This window comes from Nomia melanderi, chromosome 9 (genome assembly GCF_051020985.1).
Source record: "Nomia melanderi isolate GNS246 chromosome 9, iyNomMela1, whole genome shotgun sequence".
Lineage (NCBI taxonomy): Eukaryota > Metazoa > Arthropoda > Insecta > Hymenoptera > Halictidae > Nomia > Nomia melanderi.
The window spans coordinates 1,069,892-1,090,382 of record NC_135007.1 but is presented as its reverse complement, the minus strand read 5'-3'; the positions used below and the strand labels follow the sequence as shown (position 1 = coordinate 1,090,382).

Here is a 20,491-nt window from a genome sequence, read left to right as displayed (position 1 = left end):
CTACAGTTATAATTTTTTCGTACTTGCTTTTATGTTTCGAAAAACTAATAGTAATTCTAAACATAAACTTTTAACTATTATTTATAACTTTTTTATTGTAATTGAACATCGTTATGTACCCGTTCAGTATAACGTTTGACTTATAGTCAAGCGTAGTTGTATACTTTTTAAGTTTTAACTTCAGTTCACGTTTTATTAAAATTTATTCTGCATTGTGGCAAATGTTCTCATATATATCTGTTGATAAACTGTTTACCATTTAGTATTTTGATTCAATTTAAAAATTTTTTTCTTCAAAATTGCAACTTTTCAAGAATAAATAAATGTAATTTCGCATCTTAAAGAAATAAATAAAATGTTATCTAAATTTCGAAGTAAAAGATCTAAATAGCTAAATATGTATTTGTTATATTCTTTATTTCAATTGATCAATATTTATCAAATTTGTACCATAATAATATATAAGTCAAATATTTTCGTTAATTTTTTTATGACTACTGATAAGAACTATAACAATAAATAGAGTTTGATGACAATGATATGAAAATATTGTATAATGTAATTTGAAATGGCTTTGCGTTTACAAAATCTGAAACTAACTATAATGACACATAACATATCAAAGTATTTTTAATTAATATTAGATATTTTGTATTGACACTAATTACTATCATATATAATAAACTTTAAAATTGTAAAATAATTTAATGTTATATGATTTACGGTGTAATCTGTATTCAAAGGAAACAAGAAGTAAAAAATACATTTAATAAATACAAATTTCATCATTACATGAGTAGTTTACAGTTGGTTATTCACATAATCTCAGACGGTCAGCGTCTGAAACGGGTAGAGAGGTAGGCGGGGGAACGAGACTGGGTGTGACTTTCTCAATGCCAGGGCAGTTCATTGATGATATGGGGACTCCACCTGTACGGTCCCCATACTTCTCGGACGAATCTACAGGTTGAGTCAAAAACCACAATGGAGCTGATATTTCCTTACACTAGGCAGACGCTTCGGCGTCAAATTGGGCGGGGAAATTCGGCGAAGTCGAAGGGCTGCGTCTGGTCAAGACCACTTGCCCCACCTTCACGTGGGGCTCCATGTAACTTCGCGCCGACACCCGTCGGTACAGGGGACTAAAGAGCGAATGGCAAGCGGGAGCTCTCCAGGGGCCGGGCCGCGTGGCAGTCCAGTACGAGTTCCGAACCCGGAGTGCCCTAGCTCAATTACACCCGTAAACCAGTGGTTATGTTTTACTGGAACGGGGAGCTTGCCATAACTGGCCGGCTCACGAGGATGACAACCCCGACAAAAAATCCCTAGCCCCAAGCTGCGGCACGCGGTAAGGAGGACGCGCTCAGAGTGAGCGCCAGGCGTGGCTGGAGGTTGCATCAGTCGCCAGCGACCAACCCCGATTCATTGATCACCAAAACAAACGACGAAGTGAAGAGCGAGGGGGAGAGAACTGCTGGAGTACTCAGCGTAACATTGGAGAGGATTGCGAATTCGAGACCACGGTCTCGATCGCGCAAGTTCACCGGGGATCGGAAACCCCATTGTAATCGGTGACGGCAGGGTAGAGAGTGTGTCCTTTCCTGGCCCAGTCACCAGCGCCGAGGGCGCTGATGTGGACGACACGACGGTGCAGTACCGTACGATGCGTAGTGAGAGGATATACCTGCCCATCCCTGCTCCCGACTTCGAGGAGGATGCGCGAGCCGACTCTGACGAGTCGAAGTCATCGACTTGGTCCGTGACGAGCCGCGGATTGGAGAAGGGTGGCAAGAAGAGAGGATGGGCACCGACGTCCGGCGATTATGTTGGCCTCATTGAGGCCAAACGTAAATACGTGGAGGCCTGTCTCCTCCACAGCCGAGAAGATTCTCCATCCGCCTCCCCGACAGACAGGAGCTAGAGGAGGAATTTCACCTGCAACCGACGGCAGACATCGTGGTTGCCGTCATGGAGTCCGCAGCGGTGATAGAGAAGGCTCTAAGGGCCTTAGGAGTAACCTCACACGGGCCCTGTGGATACCGTTCTTAAGGCGCGATCGGGGGTCACCGTGATTACCAGTTGGTCGGCGACGGCTGCCACTAGGGCCCTGGAGGTGGAGCTCAACCTTCTCCGGGGTCAGCTGGCAGAGATGAAGGCCGAAATGGTCAGGTTCTTCGAGCTGGTAGGGCAGGTGCAGATGCCGCCCTCGTCAAACTCGGTGCGACCACCTTCGACAAGCGCACGACCGATACAGCGACGGTTGGAGTCGGCTCTGCGACCCCTAACGCTGCCGAAAAATGAGGAGGTGCGACCGCACCTGGTGTATTCAGACCAGGGGCCGCCAAAGCCAAAGGCCAAAAATCGAAGAGGAAGACTGGGACTCCGGCAAGCGCCCCAGCAGCCCCAGCCTCGACGAGCCTTAGTGCTTTCACGGCTAGTAAGGTGTCGGTGGCCGCAGAGCTACCAACGGCTAGTAAGACGTCGGTGGCCGCAGAGCTACCAACGACAGGACCTCGGGCTTTGAAGTGGAGATATGGGGATATACCTCAGCCGAATAATGGGGTTTGAGGGCCCAATTATACAGGTCCACTTCAAACGTTCAGCCACGGCACATGATCTGCTTATGCAGGTCCTAGTGGAGTGGAGTACGGAGTTGACCGTCGTGACGGAGCTATATCAGGTCCCCGATTACTCAAACTGGATGGGGGACTTGGACGGCTCCGCCGCGATATATTGCTGTGGCAAACCAGGGTTCCCACCGTGCTCGCTGGTCGAGCGCGGGCGGAGATACCTAGCTGTAGACTAGGGTGGAACCGTAGTTTATGCATCTTCCAAGTGGCCGCTGGAGAGGTTGGAGGAGCACCTGCACGAGTTAGGGATATGCGTCTCCCACTATCTACCCCGTCCGGTGCTCGTCCTGGGGGACTTTAACGTCAAGTCTCAGGCTTCGAGGTCCCCCAGGATCCCGAAGATTCGAGGGGCCAGGAAGTGCTGGACTGCGGCGCTAGCTCTGGCGGACGATATTTGCTCCGAGTTGCAGGCGGCGATGCGCCCGCCGGAGCCGGAAATGGTCGAGAGCTTCGAACTTCGGGCCTGGCGACTCGCTCAAGTCAGATGGCGTAGAGTGTTACTCCCTCACGCCGGCGAACGGGTCCCCGGGGCTCTTCTGCCACAGCTCAATAAGTGGTAGAGAAAAAGCTTCAGTAGGCTTACCTACCGTGTGATGCAGGTATTCACCGGGCACTGTTGCTTCGGTGTCTACCTGTGTCACATCGGAAAGGAAGCGACGGTGGTCTGTCACCAATGTGGCGAGGTGGAGGACTCGGCGCAGCACACGCTGGAGGTGTACACCGCCTTTGTGGCGCTGCGCCGAGTCGTCATAAAGGAAATAGGTGGAAACCTCTTGCTTCTCAAGGCCAGGTAAAAAAATGGCCAGCTGGGCTTGGAGGTGCTGCGGGTTAGTTCTGTGCAGAGTTCCCGTAACTCCTCCTACAAAGTCTGTAGAAGGTCGCCGTGAAGATTTTTCGCCGTTCCCCCAGACCGTCGGGTGGTGTCTGGTGCAAAATTTCCTCCACGTTAATAAAGGGGAAAAAAGAGGCAGGAGGGAACGTCTGCTAGCGGCGCTCTGCTCGATAGTAATGGCGGAATTAGTTTCTGCACGTCTTTGTTACCGGTCCAGCTGCGAGCAGAAGTGGAGTGTGCGGCTGAATCCCCTTGCCCCCCTTCACTTTTGAGTAACAGACCAGCTGGGATCATGTGAGTAACCAACTGTAGATAGGTAGTGTAGGAACAAAGAGAGCGAGTAGAACGAAAGATAGGAAATGTATAATACTGAATATAGTCTATAATTCTAATATAGTCTAGAATTCTATCTTTAATGTAGACGGTTCGCCCTTTTGCGCGTGAATACTTGGGGGCCTGAGAGATAGACCAGGCCCATTGACTAATTTACGACCAAGGGGACCATCAGGACCTGGGTCACGTACGCCCTCGTCTGAAGAGGTTTCCTTCTTAGAAAAGCGTTGAGGAGAAGCAGTTAGTCGCCGTTCCTCGTTAGAGCCACATCGCGTAATAAATATATTTAACCTGACTACAGACTTAGTTTTTATTTTAGTAGCTCTACATTAGAAAATAGGAAATAGAAACAACTGAGATTAGAAAACAAAATATCAAGTGCTTATTAATCAAATATATATATATAAAATAAACAACATTTTGCCTTGACGGCCGGCTCACAACATACGACTTTTACAACTTATTGCCATGAAAGTCAACGCATGACTTTCTTTCCCACAAGCATTCTTCTCATTCGCACTTTCAATACACTTTCGAATACACTCCTTAAAACCTAAACTATGAGCCCTGTGCCTGCGACGTTGTACAGGCCAACTGTCTTCAGCTGGTACAACTTTCCCTCTTTTATTGTTCTTCGTTCACACTTATTTGCATATTCACGCTTCTTAAAATATACTAAACTACGCTAAAAATCTTAGATACTATATATTATATATACATATTGACACAATGACGATGATAAAATGCATAAAGTAAATCACTGCACTCGAAAATCATTTGATCGCAATCGCTGACTCGCATTTTATTCATTTGGCGCCTCTTTCTTTCTTCCCCTCTCCTTCTCACGAAATTTCATGAACGAATCCACTGCGAAATTAGAGAGCCGCTAGGTTGGAGAAATCTTTCTTTCGGAATAGGTGTTGTCGTGAACGAACCTGATGCGAAATCAGGATTGTTAGTAGACCTCGTAACACTGTGTAATTGTAATTATTTGATACATCTGAGCGATAACACTGTATCGTGTGGGAACGTTCAATCGTTAGATTAGAATTTTAGACGATAATTAAGGGTCTTAGAGAATCACGACATTTATAATGTTGTGTACGGAGTTTTCCTGTGTGATTCTTTTTCTGGAAGCTGCATGCTGCTGCAGGAGAGTTCGTTTATATATTAAAAAAACCCTCTCCTTCGCGGAGATTCACTAGCTGAGAAATCTAGCCAGTGCATACACGTACCCCCACCACCATTTTTAGTCCATTGTTTGGTATATAATTTGGTACTTGGTTCATTCATTGCTGAATCTCCGTCGAGAGAACACTAAAACTCTGGACTGAGAAACAGCCACAATCATGTACATGTGTTAAAAACCAAAACAGTGAATAATAGAGACCTCAATGACTTCCACAGACTAAACCAAAAAAAATACAAATGGCTAACGAACACCTGCGCCCACATCCCCGAACTCCGTGCTCCAAAAACAAAGTACCAGCGATCAGTGAAACAAACAAGAGCAACGCCTCCAAACAGACCATCCCAATAAAACACCCCCCCCCCCGAAAATAAAATAAAGGGCTCTGGCTGCCCTATTTTGCATACAGTCACCCCCCTACCCAGCCTCCTCCCCCCCTATTAGTCGTAAGCATTAATAACTAAATCCTAAGTATATATCTTAATATATAAGCCCTAATCCCCTACTCTCCCACACAAAAGCCGACACAGGGGTTTTTTTTCTTTAAGTGAAGTCCCATCATTAATTTTTCCCCTCGTACTACCTAAGAATCCCACCAAACTGCAAAATACAACTAACACAGATCAAAACGCCTATACCAAAAATTGTAAAAGCAATAAAAAAAATGTCTATCTACGAGATTCGCATGCGAGCGAACAATTAGATATAAGAATAGAATAAGTAATCGAATGGTCATTTTTATTTTAACGTTTTTGTTACCTAATATAGTAAGAGAATGTACACCCAAGAAAGCAATAAACAGTTAAAAAAAAATCCTCACGGAAAAATCATACACTGGAAAATGACCATATTAACACCCAGCTACCGAATCCGGACAAAAGAACATTAAACGCCACATCCAAGAAGTGGAACAGAAATGTCGCAGACCCATACAGAGTAAGGAGGAAATCCAGATCCCTCTCCACTCAAGACCAGCAGTCATATTTAACAAATTCGTGAGTCTGGACACCTCGGACATACATCTAAGTAATAGATTAGAAAATTTTCCGAATGCCCAGTTACAGAAAAACCGCAAACAACTCACACTACACACAAACCACTCAAACAGAAACCCAACTACAAAAGAAACACACAAACCACTCAACCAGAAAAGCTACTACAAAAGAAACACACAAAACCTCTACTAATCTATATATATGGAAAAATGAACTTCTTAAGATTCCTCGAAATATTACAAAACGCTTACCAAAATAGAATTCAGGCAAAAAAAATTGCCAGAGCAAACTCAAATTACAATTTAATCTAACAGAAGATTTAAAAAAATTCAAATCCACATGCATCAACGAACATATAGAATTCCATACCTATTCCCTATCAAATGAAAAACATTTAACCGTAGTGACCAAAGGGCTACTAAAATTCATCACAAATACAATCGTAGAAAGTGCAAGGACTAAATTCAACACAGTGCCAAGAGCTAAGTAAAGAAACCCTATACCCCATATATAAAATAACTTTCAGCCCTGGAACCACCATACAGCAGGCAAACAAAGTCAGATTCATAGAAAACCTCAAAGTCTACTGGGAAAAATACGATACCAGAAAACCAGTAATGCAGTGTTACCGTTGCCAAGTCCATAAACACACCGCATTAAACTGCAATAAAAATATGTGTGTGTCAAATGTGTCGGACATCGCGACACTAGAACGTGCAAAAAAACACAGGACAAGATCGCAAATGCTAGGGCGGGTACTACGGTGTGGTACCCTATGCATGGCCGAAACAGTGCACGAGCATACCAGGTCAACGCAGACTCAGACGGACACCGTATCCTAGAGAAAGGTGTAGCAGTCACAAAGGTGCAGCGGTGCATCCTGAACTGACACTGACCTAGAATGACGTGCTTTACGGCAATGTATAAGCTCAGGGGAAAATCAACAAATACCAAACATGGGTGCTGCGGAGCGCGGTATCCCTAGGCATAGGACTTAAACGGTGTGTAATTATCTCAAGTTAATACCTACTCAGATGGATACGTATCTCAGGGAGAGAGGTGGTGGTTCCGAAGAAGGGGTGGATTGTGTCCCGGACTGTTCGTGATCCACAGGTCGTCGTGGGCAATGCGACGGCATCGCGATACGACGGCATATTATATATATTGTTTCTAGTAGAATCACGACGTTTCGAAATGGAAAGTCTGAGGACAGATGTGTTGTAAGTATGACCGAATGTAAGATAATCTTAGGGATGGAAGATGGGAACGCTGGTCACCTGTGTTTCGTTAGTCGGTACCTCCTTAAGGGATGCATAATAAATAGAGCCAGAGCCACGCTGAAAAGAGGGGCTCTCTGGCTAAGCAATGCCCTTCTCAGGGCATTCTTTTTGTAGTTTCCAAACTAGGAACACCGAATTAATGAGAGTACTGTTCAAATTGAGTTATATCACATTATTTTCCGCCCGAACATGTTGTTTTACAACCAATATAATATATGTTGTATTCAGACAATGTAAATGGCTCCACAGTACACACGCTTTCACTAACAGAAATAGCACTTATATGTACGTCGCATTAGACAGAATGAAATGAGAAATAAACGAAGAAGATTAAACACAGATATCCTGCAGGATGGCCGAATGTAGGGTGTCAATGACTTGGACCACTGACTGACTGACAACATCAATATAGAGTAATGAACTCTGAAGGCTTCGACTGCAAATCGAAAAACAAAAGCGGACGCGACTCCATGAATATGGCAAAGTTTCTTGAAAATGGCAAAAAAACAGTAGAAAAAGAGTCGTCATGGAGTCGTGAACGTAGAGTTTCAAGAGTGAGCGAACATTGTAAAAATAGCGTTTGAGTTTTTATAAGAATTAATAAATAGTAGATAACAGTTGAAATCTGTAAGAAAATTTGGTCCGCGTAACAATGTCACAGAAGAAAACGCACGTGCCGAGGTGCACGACTCAGATGTAACCTGACGCCAAAGGACCGGGTCAAACTCCGGACAACGGAAGAGTGCGTTGTAGCTGTTGAAGGCGACAAAGACGTCGCCGTTGCGAACCGAAATCGAATCGAGGACCACGTCATTAAGAGCCTCGATCCTTTGACCGAAGATGCCTTCCTAGAAGAAATATTTTAACATAGCTCTTAAGTATAATCCTAAGTTCGTGCCTTTTGTAAATATACTCTTTTTCGGTAGCTGTAGTCCCATTTGTTTTATTTACAAATTCCTCAATCATTTAAAATCTCTACAATATACAAATTATTATTAAATTTTTACTTATCTCCTAAAAGTAATTATCTTAAAAATTGTTGCTTATTATTTGGAAAAGTGTTTCAAACACAATTTTTTTAGTTTTGAGGGGAAAATATAACTTAGTGTAGTTGACTTATGTGTATATGGACACATGTACAAGTTGCATTTGAAACATTTTTTTGAATAGAAAATAGTTTTGAAGATATTTTGAAATGATCACACCACAAATCTAAAGCATTATGTGAAATCGATTACAAAATTTAATTTACAATAAATTTTTATCTTCTAAATTTAAATAAATCATCAGATTTCTTTACCGTTGTACCAGAAGTACCGGGAAATTGATTAAATTTTGAATGTCCTCCAAATCCATTAAATGAAATTGGATATTCCTATAGAAATAATGTTCATAAATGTTTTGAATATATATCATAACACAATAATCTTAAAATATATTACGTATACTTACCGTTAAATTTGTTTGCTCTATTCTTGGTTTTTTAATAAGTATTGAAGGATTTGATTTCATGGTACTACGTTTTTTAGTAGTTAATTGCTTTAACACGAATACACCCCCTGATTTTACTGGAAGATATGGTGAATCATTTTCGTTCTTCTGAAAAACAATTAGTGCATGTTTAAAAAGAACGATAAGAAAATATATGCTATAGAAATAATAAATTAATTACATGATTTGCTGTATCAGCAGTTGGATTTTGTTCTTTCTCACTAATATCTTCTATCTTAGTGTTTTTATTTGTTGCTGTACTTCCAATATCATTTGGCTTAATCATATTTTCTGAATTACTATTTTCACTATTTTTCATTTTTAAATCACAATTGCATGATTTACTTGACAATGATCCATTTTTCTCTAAATCTCTAAGTTTATTTTGTAATAACATTTTTTCACTTTCACAAGTTATTAGATCTTCTTCAATTTTTCTACAAGCAATACATAATGTTATACACTTTCAAAAAACAATTTAAATTTCGCAATTTTATTTCACTATTTGCGTACTTCCTCTTTGTGTGCTCTTCTGATAAAAAGTTCCTTTCCATAGATACTTTTGTTAGGTCTTGTTGCAGACTCTTCACTTTGGATCTTAATTCTCTTCTTCTGCTTAAACTAATTGTCATTTCTCTAAACATAACATGTAAATTGTACTGGAATATGTAATAAAAATAGTAAAAATAGTAAAAATAGTAAAAATAGCAAAAAATTATAATTTATTACCTTTTCATCACAGATATATACGTTATAAGAGTATTAGGATCACATGATCTTGAAATTAATTGGTCTACTTCTTCTGAGGATGATTCCAATAATGTTTGTATACTAAAATGTATGATATGCAATTATTAATACATATGTTTATATACACCAAAAATTTCATTATTACAATAGAACAATGTGTAAGCAGAAAAACTAGGGGAAGGAAAACATATCTAGTGGATGATAATTAACTTATTAAAAATTAGATGCGGCAAAGGTGAAAATATTGGTGCTGACTAATAACAGAAGCTATTGAAATTGTAAAAGAAATAATAAGATAAGAATTAAAGATAAAAATACGTTTAAATCCATTTGATTAATTTAAATGTATATTGATGGAACGAATAAAAAAGTACGTATTATAAAAAACTTCGAGGGAAGTATCACAAAAATATTCTAGAGGAGTATCTCAAATAAGAAATAAGATGACTATAATACTACTTTTCAAATGGCTGTGAATGATTTTGACCACACGATTTGATTAGGTTTCCAATTTAGACAAAGGTATTGGTATTAAGTATTATGTGCATCCGGCTCACCGGTATTGTTTCGAATTATCTACCCGGTTTCTCCTGTTTTCGTTTATATTATCGTTTATTACTGATGAACATTAAAAAAGTTACATTTAAACTTAATTTTTCACGTTTTGCTTTATAGAAAACTATTACAAAATCAAGAACATTTAACTCGTTGGTCTGCATATTTGTAAATTTTTTCAGAATTTTTGGTTGGTAAATCGATTTTTAAAAAATCATAGAATATATACACATATATACAGTAGTAGTCTTATTATAAGTTATTTACGTATAATTTTTTCAGATTTTTCCAGATAGTACATGTTTAAAAAAATCAATATTTCTTTACACTATAATTTTAATTATTTGCGTGATAGCGTTTATGTTTCTACATTTTTATAGTTTCTTATGATTATTAATATATATGTATTCTTTCAAAATTTTTACTCCTGTTGCCGATATAAATGTGCCATATAAATGTACTTGGAAGGAAAGATTGCAAATTGTCCGACTTCAATCTGCATGCAATTTTTCTAACCTTTAAAATACCAAAATAACAATAGATCATTATTGTTTTTCAACTACGGAAATTCAAAAGCAAACACTTCTTGCGCGTAACTTCTTAAATCGTAGATCATCTTTTTGAAATTTCTATTCCAAAATTGTACAAACACTTCTTTGGAAATTTTCAATATATTATTATTTATTGTGTCAATTTTTCGAGGTAACAGAAAGAACTATTTTTGACGAAAAACTACTTGTTATAAACACAGAAATAATTGTTGTTCTGCATGCTGACGTACAATGTATCACCCTTTATACTCATTTAATAAAAAAATCAAAATGATTAAAAAGTCCCAAATTTTAAACAAATTATTTAAGCGAATGAATTTTTTTGTACGCTTATGTTACTTAATTCTCGATATACAACTGCACAATTTGAGGAAAAAATTCTATTCTATATACCTTAGTTCTCAATATTTGAGAACCATATCAGCTTAGAGAGTTGTTTTCACCCATTTAATATGAATAGTGCCCAATAAAAAAAAAGATTAAATAATATTTCTGTAAACTAAATCGGCGTGTAGAGATCCAGTATGTCCCTTTCTTTACTCTTTTATGTGTTACTTCTGCCAAACTTACAGATTTTACTGCTGATGACAACTGACATTATATATCAAGGAGATCTTACAATAACATTATCCACATACTTACAAAACTTAAAAAGAGACACAATAAATTTTGCACATTTGAAGAAAATTTGAGAAAAATGAGAGTATGTATAAAACTTCTGAAAAACTCTGGACAGTTTAGCATGGAACGACTAGCATTTCAAGATCAAGCGAGAGTAAGATTTTTCAAGTTGCAAATTGATTCCATTTTAAATTGAGAAGAGTTTAAGTGGATAAAATATCTTCAGATCCCGATCTGATTCCGTTTCGAGCGAGAGATTCGGATAACGCCATTGAAAGAGTTAAATAAATCCATTCATACCTGATCAGTCGAGTCTGTTACAGATTTAATCTCGATTATATAGTTACAGTCCATAAAGAGTAGTCAAATAGGAATGCAAGGTGTCATCGAACTCTATTGAACGATGACAAATGGACGTTTAAAGGTAATTTGTATATGTTTAATCATATATAATGTTATAAAATATTATTTTGTTTAAGAAAGTCGATAAAATTATTTTCTACAAAAAATAATATATATAGCTATATAATTAATAGACAGCAAATTTTTGAGGATAAAAATATGCCTTTGTGCAATTAAATTTTATAAGTACTTAGGGTAATGGAGAAACAAGTTTTTGACCATTTGTTTTCGATACATCAAATTCTGCAGAAAAAACTTGTTGTATAATGGAGAATATAAAAGCAGAGTTAATATTTACTGGACAATATTTTTGGAACGTGTTTCCAAGTGCTGCAACTCGAAAATCAAATTAAAAAGCATCTTGCTAATTAAAAATATAAATTCGTTTAACTATATTCTCCTATAGACTAAGCTTTTAAAATTAACATCAAATTCAAATGAATTTAGAAACTAAGCTGAAACATAAAGCTTTATATAGAATGGTACACAGGTCTAACCGGAGCGACCACCCTGATAGATAAGAAAAATCGATTTAAACGAAACTGTTTAAAAGTATTAAGTATTTGGTACATTTTGGAGAAAAAATATTTCTAAGTTTAAACATCTGGAGAAGTTATAGCAATGTATACGTTCGAGCTAAACGATTAAAGAACGGTGGTGCAAAAGTGGATGAAAATCGAAAAAACGCTCGAAAACTACTTACAAAAAAAGACAAATAAACGATTACAAACAATTTTTCCAAGCTAGAAGAATTGTTATACGGGCCTGGTATAACTAACTGAAAGTAACATTTTAATAACTTTTCGCTATTATGAAAAAATACCTTAAAAACTCATCCGTGATTTTCTCGAAGTCATGTTTTCACAATGTACATATACAGTATTCCACAATGTAGCGTGAGATTGTTTCGACATTTTAAATATTTAATCTTCTATAAACATTTAAACCTGATTGTTTGGATTAAAAAAAAGTTCTTGCTCTTAAAAATCTTGCTATTTCTATAATAATTAAAATGTTAGAAAATTCGTTTGCTATATTGTAGATCATATTCATCTATTTATAAATCCATAACGATTTTTGCGTTTAGATGTTCCAGTTGTTTGCAGTCATGTCTACCAGCAATGGATGTTTTACGAAAAAAGGTTTTAAAGCTAACAAATAACTCTGTCATTTCGTAACATTTGACTTAAAATAAATATAAATAAAAAGTTGAAGATTACATTTATATAGCCCAAGAAGATCAGAATTTTTCTCTTAAAAATTGCCAATAAAAAGCTTCCTAAAGTTTACTTATTTTTAGTATCACTTTCAAGATTACACATATCTTTCACACTGTATAGAATCTATTTAGAAACTGCTTACAAAATTCGTTATATATAAACTAATAAAAAAAAAACTTCTAAAAGTTTTAACGACAACGGTCAGCGAAATCATAAACAAAATCAATCATAAAATTAAACTACTGTATTAGGTCGATGCATATGGTATGTCGAACTTTTTTTACTCGTAAATGTTCGTACTTCTGTTGTTGTTATTTATTTGTTTTTTACATAACCACTTAAACAATTTCTTTGTCTATTATCAGAGTAACGTTTTGCAGAAGAAGTTTTTCCGAATAGTGCATAATATCTATTTGTTGAATAATTTTTTGAAAACATGGATACCACCGACATTCTTGTAATTTTCTTATATGAATTCAAACCTGGAAATAATGCTGCGAAAACTGTTCAAAAAGTAAACAAAGCATTTGGGAACAATACTGTGAATGAAAGAACAACGCACCGTTAATTTGCAAAATTTCGTTTCGGTAATGTTTCTTTGCAAAATGAGCCACGTGGTAAACTCGAAACAGTAATTTATAACGATATCCTTAGAATTTATTAATTCTAAAAATTCTGAATTTTTCAAAGAAGGAAGAAATCAAATAGAACATATTTTAATTGAATAAACGTTTTATAGAACATCAAATAAGGTTTCCTGTCTTCTACAAAAAGATCCAACATTTCATATGCTCCGACCTAATGATATGAATAAAGTATACAAAAATGAATAATGCACATGAATTTGAAAAATGGTAAAAATGTCATAAAGAATGTGCAAGTAAAATAGATGTTCATGTCGTCATGGAAATACACGCACGATACTCCGCTTATTGTTAGTGACTTGGTAAAAGGCGTCAATAACCCAATCTATTAAATTTATCAACAATTGATTTATTGGAACAATGTTAAGGCAGGAATGCCCAGAATAATAATGAAAGCTTCAACGACTTATTATAGTATTTGCGAATCATGTATAGAGTATTTCCAAAATCGTAGTGTAGTCAACTAAGATAGCGATTCTACATGCAAAAATAGATAGAAAACAAAGAACAACCTTTTTATATTTCGAACTTCGTTTTCGAAAAAATAAGTGTATTTAGAAATACCTCAGGCACGCGTGTACTAAGTTTAACGTTCAAGGTGTTAGATTTCTATTTCTACTCGTGTTTGTATTTATGCACATGGATAATGTCGTGATTGTTATCTATTGTTTTTTTTTATTTCTATCTATTATGTTATTTCCACGATGTCAAACTATACGATTACTTTCTTTTATTGTGCATTTAATTTGAATTTCATAAATAAGGATAAAATTAGTATTTCATAAGAATCAAAATGTTTGAAATACTTTCATTATTGCTGTGTAATCAGCTGTTTCAGAATTCAGAAATTACTCTCCACAGATTAGAATAAAGTCAAAGTATTTAAAATGTGAATCCTGCAGATTTTTAAATATTGTCATTCCTTTATTTTTCAATAGTTTTTTGTTATGCTTCTTATTTTATTATTCTTTCCAATTGGGAATCTTTTCAGTTTTTTTGGTTTTATCTTAATATTGCAACCCCTATCATGTCAGCCATAACCAACAGTTTTGAAAAAACTTCCCGTGAAATTGCTATAACTTCTGATTTAATAAATATATTTACTTAAAACAATTTCTGTATGGTTTTGTAATGTATCATAATAAACTTTCCTCCAAAAAATTCCTGTAAATCATAAGGAAGATCTTGTGCTCAAAAAGTTTCAATTTTCATTAATAATTTAACTTTCCTTTATGTAGTATATGTATACCTTTATATAGTAACTTTATGTAGTTTATCTTATCATACTATATATACATTCTTGTATCCTCTACACTCAAAATATTAAAGACAAGTCTCCGATCCTCAAGAGGGTAAGTCAATTCTACAGTTCTTTGGTACTAAACAACAGATAGCAGTAAGTTTCTCATAGGTACAGTTTACATTTTGTCTATTTTTATTATTTTAGTGTTACTGTTCTATTATTGTTATTTTTGAAATGGCTAGGAGAATGCAAATCCATTGTAGATGTGAGAATGTCCCAAATAGTGATGATGGGTGGAATATTTGGGCATGGCCAATCCGGATGCTCATAGTAATAGTAATTTTAATAGTGGCGGTGATATTATAACTCATAAAAAAATATGATTTGATAGTGAAACAAAACACCATACAAGGTAAGTAAAATATCATACTAAGGAAAAATATAAATATTTCATTTAGTTAAAATAAATTCATTTAAAAATTAATTTAAATTTAATTCAAAGCAAAACTTATAGATTTCCAGGTAATAATTGATTAAAGGTATGTCATCCGTTAAACAAGTGAAAATAATTCAGACCAATGAAATATGCATGCTACATCTGTTAAAACAAGAATGAATACAATTTTTCGGAAATTTATCCTGTTTTTTAAAATATAAGATTATTAAACCACTTGGTTTTATTTTACTAAAATTGACCAATGTAAATATTGTGTGAAATATAGAAATCAGGATTCTACAGCATAAAATACAAAACAAAAGTATCAATGAAAAAAAATGTTAAATACATTACAATGGAAATAGATCAAATGTGGAAGCATAGAAAGAGAAACGCTATGAGGCACAAACAAAGAAAAATAAGAATCTGATATAGGCTTAATTGGCGAGGAATATATAATAGAAATTAATGGAGACCTAGAAAAATATGTGGATAAAAGTTAAAAATATGAGAAAAACGGAAAACAATCGGAAAGATGCAATCACTGAAATCAAAATGGAATACAAATTCAACAAATTTATAAAGATGAGATAAATGCACACTTACTAATAAGATGATGGAACTTTATATTATTATTAAGCTCTTAATAATATATCTAAAATTTAAATACCTTTTAAATTTTATAAATTATATAATAAAGAAAGAGGAGTAGTGAAAACTGAATAATTTTTAAGTACATTCATCATACTGAAGTTAAATATCTAAAAATATTATATGATTATATTCAAAATAGCAAAACACATTTACTATAAACACAAAAATGGCAAACAATTATATTTAGAAACAGACAAAGTTTAATTCAGATGATCTGATATTTCAAATTACTATTTATACAATATACATAAATATGAATGAAATTTTATCAAATAACTTGTTCTTTTATAGATTTTCTAATATTTTAAATATTTTAAATAATGATAAATAAATTTACCAAATTTTGAATATATTATTAAGAGCGCAATATAATTTAAAGCACTATAATTCAAGATATAACCATAACGATAAAATAATTATATTCTTAGCAAATAAAAATCAACAGATCAATATAACACATCTATCTATAACTTATTGTATATATGAATGTTTTTAGATGCTGAATAATCAAATTAACAAAAAATAAACAATTTTATATCAACAGTAATATTTATAACAAGTAGAAACAGTATATAATACTGATAATAGATATACAGAACAACTTGTATTCAACATCATGTATACACTATAAATTTATGAAATTGGTTTTTTAAAAAATAGCAATGACAAAAATGTTAAATAAAAATTACATTTGAAAAATATTAACACTTAATATTTGACCAACTATATATTTTGAATAAATCATATTATCATTGCAGTCACATCTAACATGACATGTTATGTTGTATCTTATTAAATTATTAAAGTGTGAATGATAAAAAAAAATATATAAATACATACTTTTTATATGTTTCTACCTTTTTTTTCAATTGTTCATTTTCTTTTTGCATGTAATCAGTTTTTGAAGCTTGTTCTTTAAAATAAATCAGCTGTTGTTTAAGTGCATCAATGATACTATTTTTTTCAGTTTCTGTTTTTACTAATACTTCTTTTAAATGTGTAGTTTCTTTTTTTAATGCATGATATTTTTCTGAATAATGTTTAGCATCTTTTTCTTTCATAGTTAATTGCAGTGTTAGCTTATCGACTTTATCCTGCAAAGAATATTTATCCTCTACGATGGTATCATTATTAGAAAAACTGAAATATATTCTATGAATCTGACGCATTGTGGTTTTTTCTCTACATTGTGGGCAAGATTTAGATCTGTACAAAAAATTAAAATTAATTAAAATAAAAATAATACACAATATTTTATTGTAAACTTTTGTATACATTCCTAAATTTCAATATATACAGAATGTCCAATGGAATTAGGCCCAACTATATCTTTGAAAAGATTGGAAACAGAGAAAAATGTCATAGGACAAAATTAAGTGGTATTAAACGCTACATATTCTTATGAAAAGTTTATGTATTTTTGTCTCTAATTTTGAATATATTAACATTTATTCTCCATTTATATGACAGGATGCACAAATGTGTGCATTTCCAAATGTATGGGAATTTTCATTGACATTATACTATGCAAAAGTGGATTGTCTGAATCTACCTCAGAGTATGGTTCAGTATGCTATCTGCCTCTATAGAGTTAAATGTTTGGACTGTTTATAGCTCACTATTGGTTCTGTGAACTTTTATATATCTATTATTCCTAAGAGTCTGGAAACTTACCTGGCACTAAAATTAACATATCGTACAACCTACATCTGTGCTCAAGTGTAAATGGATTCAGTTTTTCACCCGCTATAAAACATGTTAATATCAACATGTTATGTTTGAAAATTGTTAGTATAGGTATAATTTCAATTTTAAATATTTTGGAATTCAAACTACCAACTCTCTTGCATGACACTGAAATTCCCTTATCCACACAACAAATAATGTATTTTTTCTAAGATGGGACTCCAGCACATAATTCTTAAGTTGCCACCAGATATTTAAATGAGAAATATTCAAACGGATGGATCCTGCAGTTGTCACATTTGACACCACTTGACTTTTTTTATGGAGATATTTAAAGGATAAAGTATATTCACATGCATGTTAGAAATATCACAAATTAAAGAAAGATAACTACAGGATATGATAAAAAATGTGCAAAAGGGGATGAAGAAATGTTCAGAGTATAGTGGAGAACCATTTGAACATGTCTTATAAGGTAAGTACTGTAAAAAATTATAGGACATTTTATCAATATTAAAAGCTGATTTATGTTTACAAATAAAACAGTGATAGAACATAACAGTTGAAAAAGTATATTTAAGTGTATTGATATATTGGGATAATTTAGCATGCATAAAATTAAAATAACACCTAAACTAACAATTTTCAAACATAACATTATTAACATATTTTATAGAGAATGAGAAACTGCATCGATTAATGTATTCAAAATTTAAGTATTACTTTTAAAAGAAAACGCAGTTACACCTCGCAACTGCACCGATGCACAAAAATGTATAAAAGTTTCATAAGAATATATAGCGTTGAATATCATTTAATTTTGTCTTATAACATCTTTCTCTACCTCCAATTTTTTCAAAGATATAGCTGGGCTCAATTCCATGGGATACCTTGTATAGAATTATGAAATATATTTTTAAAATTGCTTTCAAGATCATAATATACATATCTTACCTTTCTAGCCATTGAGTCACACAAACAAAATGAAAAATATGTCCACAGGGAGTATAAAACACATCATCAGATGGTGTTAATAAATCACTGCATATTACACAAACAATATTCATTTTACACAGAACTTAAGAATACCAATTAAAATAATAACAGAAAACAAATTATAATACTGATAGACTAAATAAATATGAACATAATTATCTCGATTTTATTTTAATTGTAAACTAAACAGTATGCATGTAATAAATACAAATCTTTATACAATTTATAAATTTTTAGCAATAGGTTGGAATGAAAGCCCTCCAATAAAAATTATGAAAGTTTGTCTTAGTTTTTAAAATTACGTATTTCTTATTGTCACACAGTTCATTCAGTATTTTATTATTGTCATACAATTCATCGTTTTTTTTTCTTATAGAATTATTTAATTGTATATTTTTGTTTTACACTTGTATAAATAGATTTCTTGAATTATTTTTAGTATTTCATACAATATACATGATATAATATTTGAATTCTATATAATTTACAAGTAAACATCGAATGCCAGCATGCGGCAGTTGAATTCTATGTACATAAAAATAATAAGATAAAAGAGTGATCCGTTTCGATTGGATGATACAAGCACAGACAAGGTACAGGATAGACACACATGCAATGTAAAATTTCGTTACACGCTCTCGGGGGTCCCAAGGCCCCTATACCATTTCGGTGTCGCGTTCGATGTAACCGATAATGCAAGATCTTCGGTTTGTTAGCAGGAATCGGATTAGTTGTATATTTTATTTTTGCTACGAGTATGTCATATGATTTAGCGGCAATAAATGTATTTAAACGATAGAAACAATATTTATTCAATAGAACTTCATGACAATACAATTTTTATTAATTCACAAACGTAAATATTTTGATAAATTCGTTTACTATATAAATTACAACTTTAAAATGTACATAAGAAATTATTTTGATTAATTATACAGTTATAGAAAATTCTTCGACAAATTATATACCAATAGTTTTAATTTTAATAATTGAAATCTTGACAAATAAAATTAAAGTCCAATATACATTTTTATTTAAACTATAATATTTCTAACAAAAATTGTTAAGCATTCAGCACTAAAATGTACAACACACTTTTAGATATTATTTTGAATTTCGATATAACGATTTTGCTTAAGCTGTGCAAATAAATATGTAAGCAGAAGTTTAGAAGGGTCAGGATGGTTTCTCTCGAACAAAAATACACTGTGTGATGATTATTTTGTTTATTGAAATGACCGGGATATATAACGCCCTTTATAACGCCCTCCGTCAGGGGCACGTCACCGTACATGTGTTCCAATCTTTCGGGCGCCGTGTGTCGGCTTCCGACAGAAGAAATATATGCCGCGACGTTTTCGGAAATTAATACCTGCGCTTTGAAAGATGCCGCACGTGTCCTATTGGTCCTCGATAAAAGAATGCGCTGTGCCGATTTCGGGAATCGCTCCTGCACGTGCGCCTCAATTTCCAAACGGTCTGTATCGGCTTCCGACAAAAGTCGCCGCGCTACGCACAAGAATCGGCTCTTACAAGTATAAATAAATAAGTAAAAAACGTGTTTTTTAAATTTTTTGTCTCGATATTACATTTTTCTATATACTCGTAATTTCTTGTAGACATTTATAAGAATATTAAGAATATTAACACAATTTCAAAGCATAATACATTTTGAATATTAAAAATGTACATAATTTACTTGCCTAATACAATTGGCGAAGTTCTTATCATTTTTCGAACAATTCATTTTTATATCTGGAAAAACCAGTGCTTTTGTGCCATACAAATTTTGAAAATTATTTTCCATTAAATTCTTAATCACTAGTTTATAAAGTCCATACTTCGTAACAAAGTTTGAATAAATACCATTTAACAGTTTTCCTCGCCATCGAGCTCGAAAAGTTAGTAATTTTCCGTTTATTTTAATTATGCACGAGAATAGTAAACATACTAAAAAGTACATACAGTGGATCACAAAATTAT

At 34.0% G+C, this 20,491-nt stretch overlaps 1 protein-coding gene across 2 annotated transcripts; it reads right to left on the bottom strand.

Annotated features, from left to right (window-relative positions):
- Positions 1-5,397: 5,397 nt before the first annotated feature.
- On the bottom strand, positions 5,398-19,126 carry nopo (TRAF interacting protein no poles). Of its 2 annotated transcripts, XM_076370659.1 has the most exons (8): positions 18,997-19,081; positions 18,467-18,553; positions 16,667-17,032; positions 9,480-9,581; positions 9,264-9,386; positions 8,932-9,187; positions 8,712-8,858; positions 5,398-8,634 (listed from the first exon to the last, which is right to left on the bottom strand). In XM_076370659.1, the coding sequence occupies exons 1-8, from the start codon at positions 19,041-19,043 to the stop codon at positions 8,521-8,523; spliced, it is 1,242 nt and encodes a 413-aa protein (XP_076226774.1). In that variant the 5' UTR covers positions 19,044-19,081; the 3' UTR covers positions 5,398-8,520. The 2 variants fall into 2 exon arrangements, with proteins under 2 accessions (XP_076226774.1, XP_076226775.1); XM_076370660.1 differs by having other exon boundaries at positions 18,467-19,126.
- Positions 19,127-20,491: the final 1,365 nt, after the last annotated feature.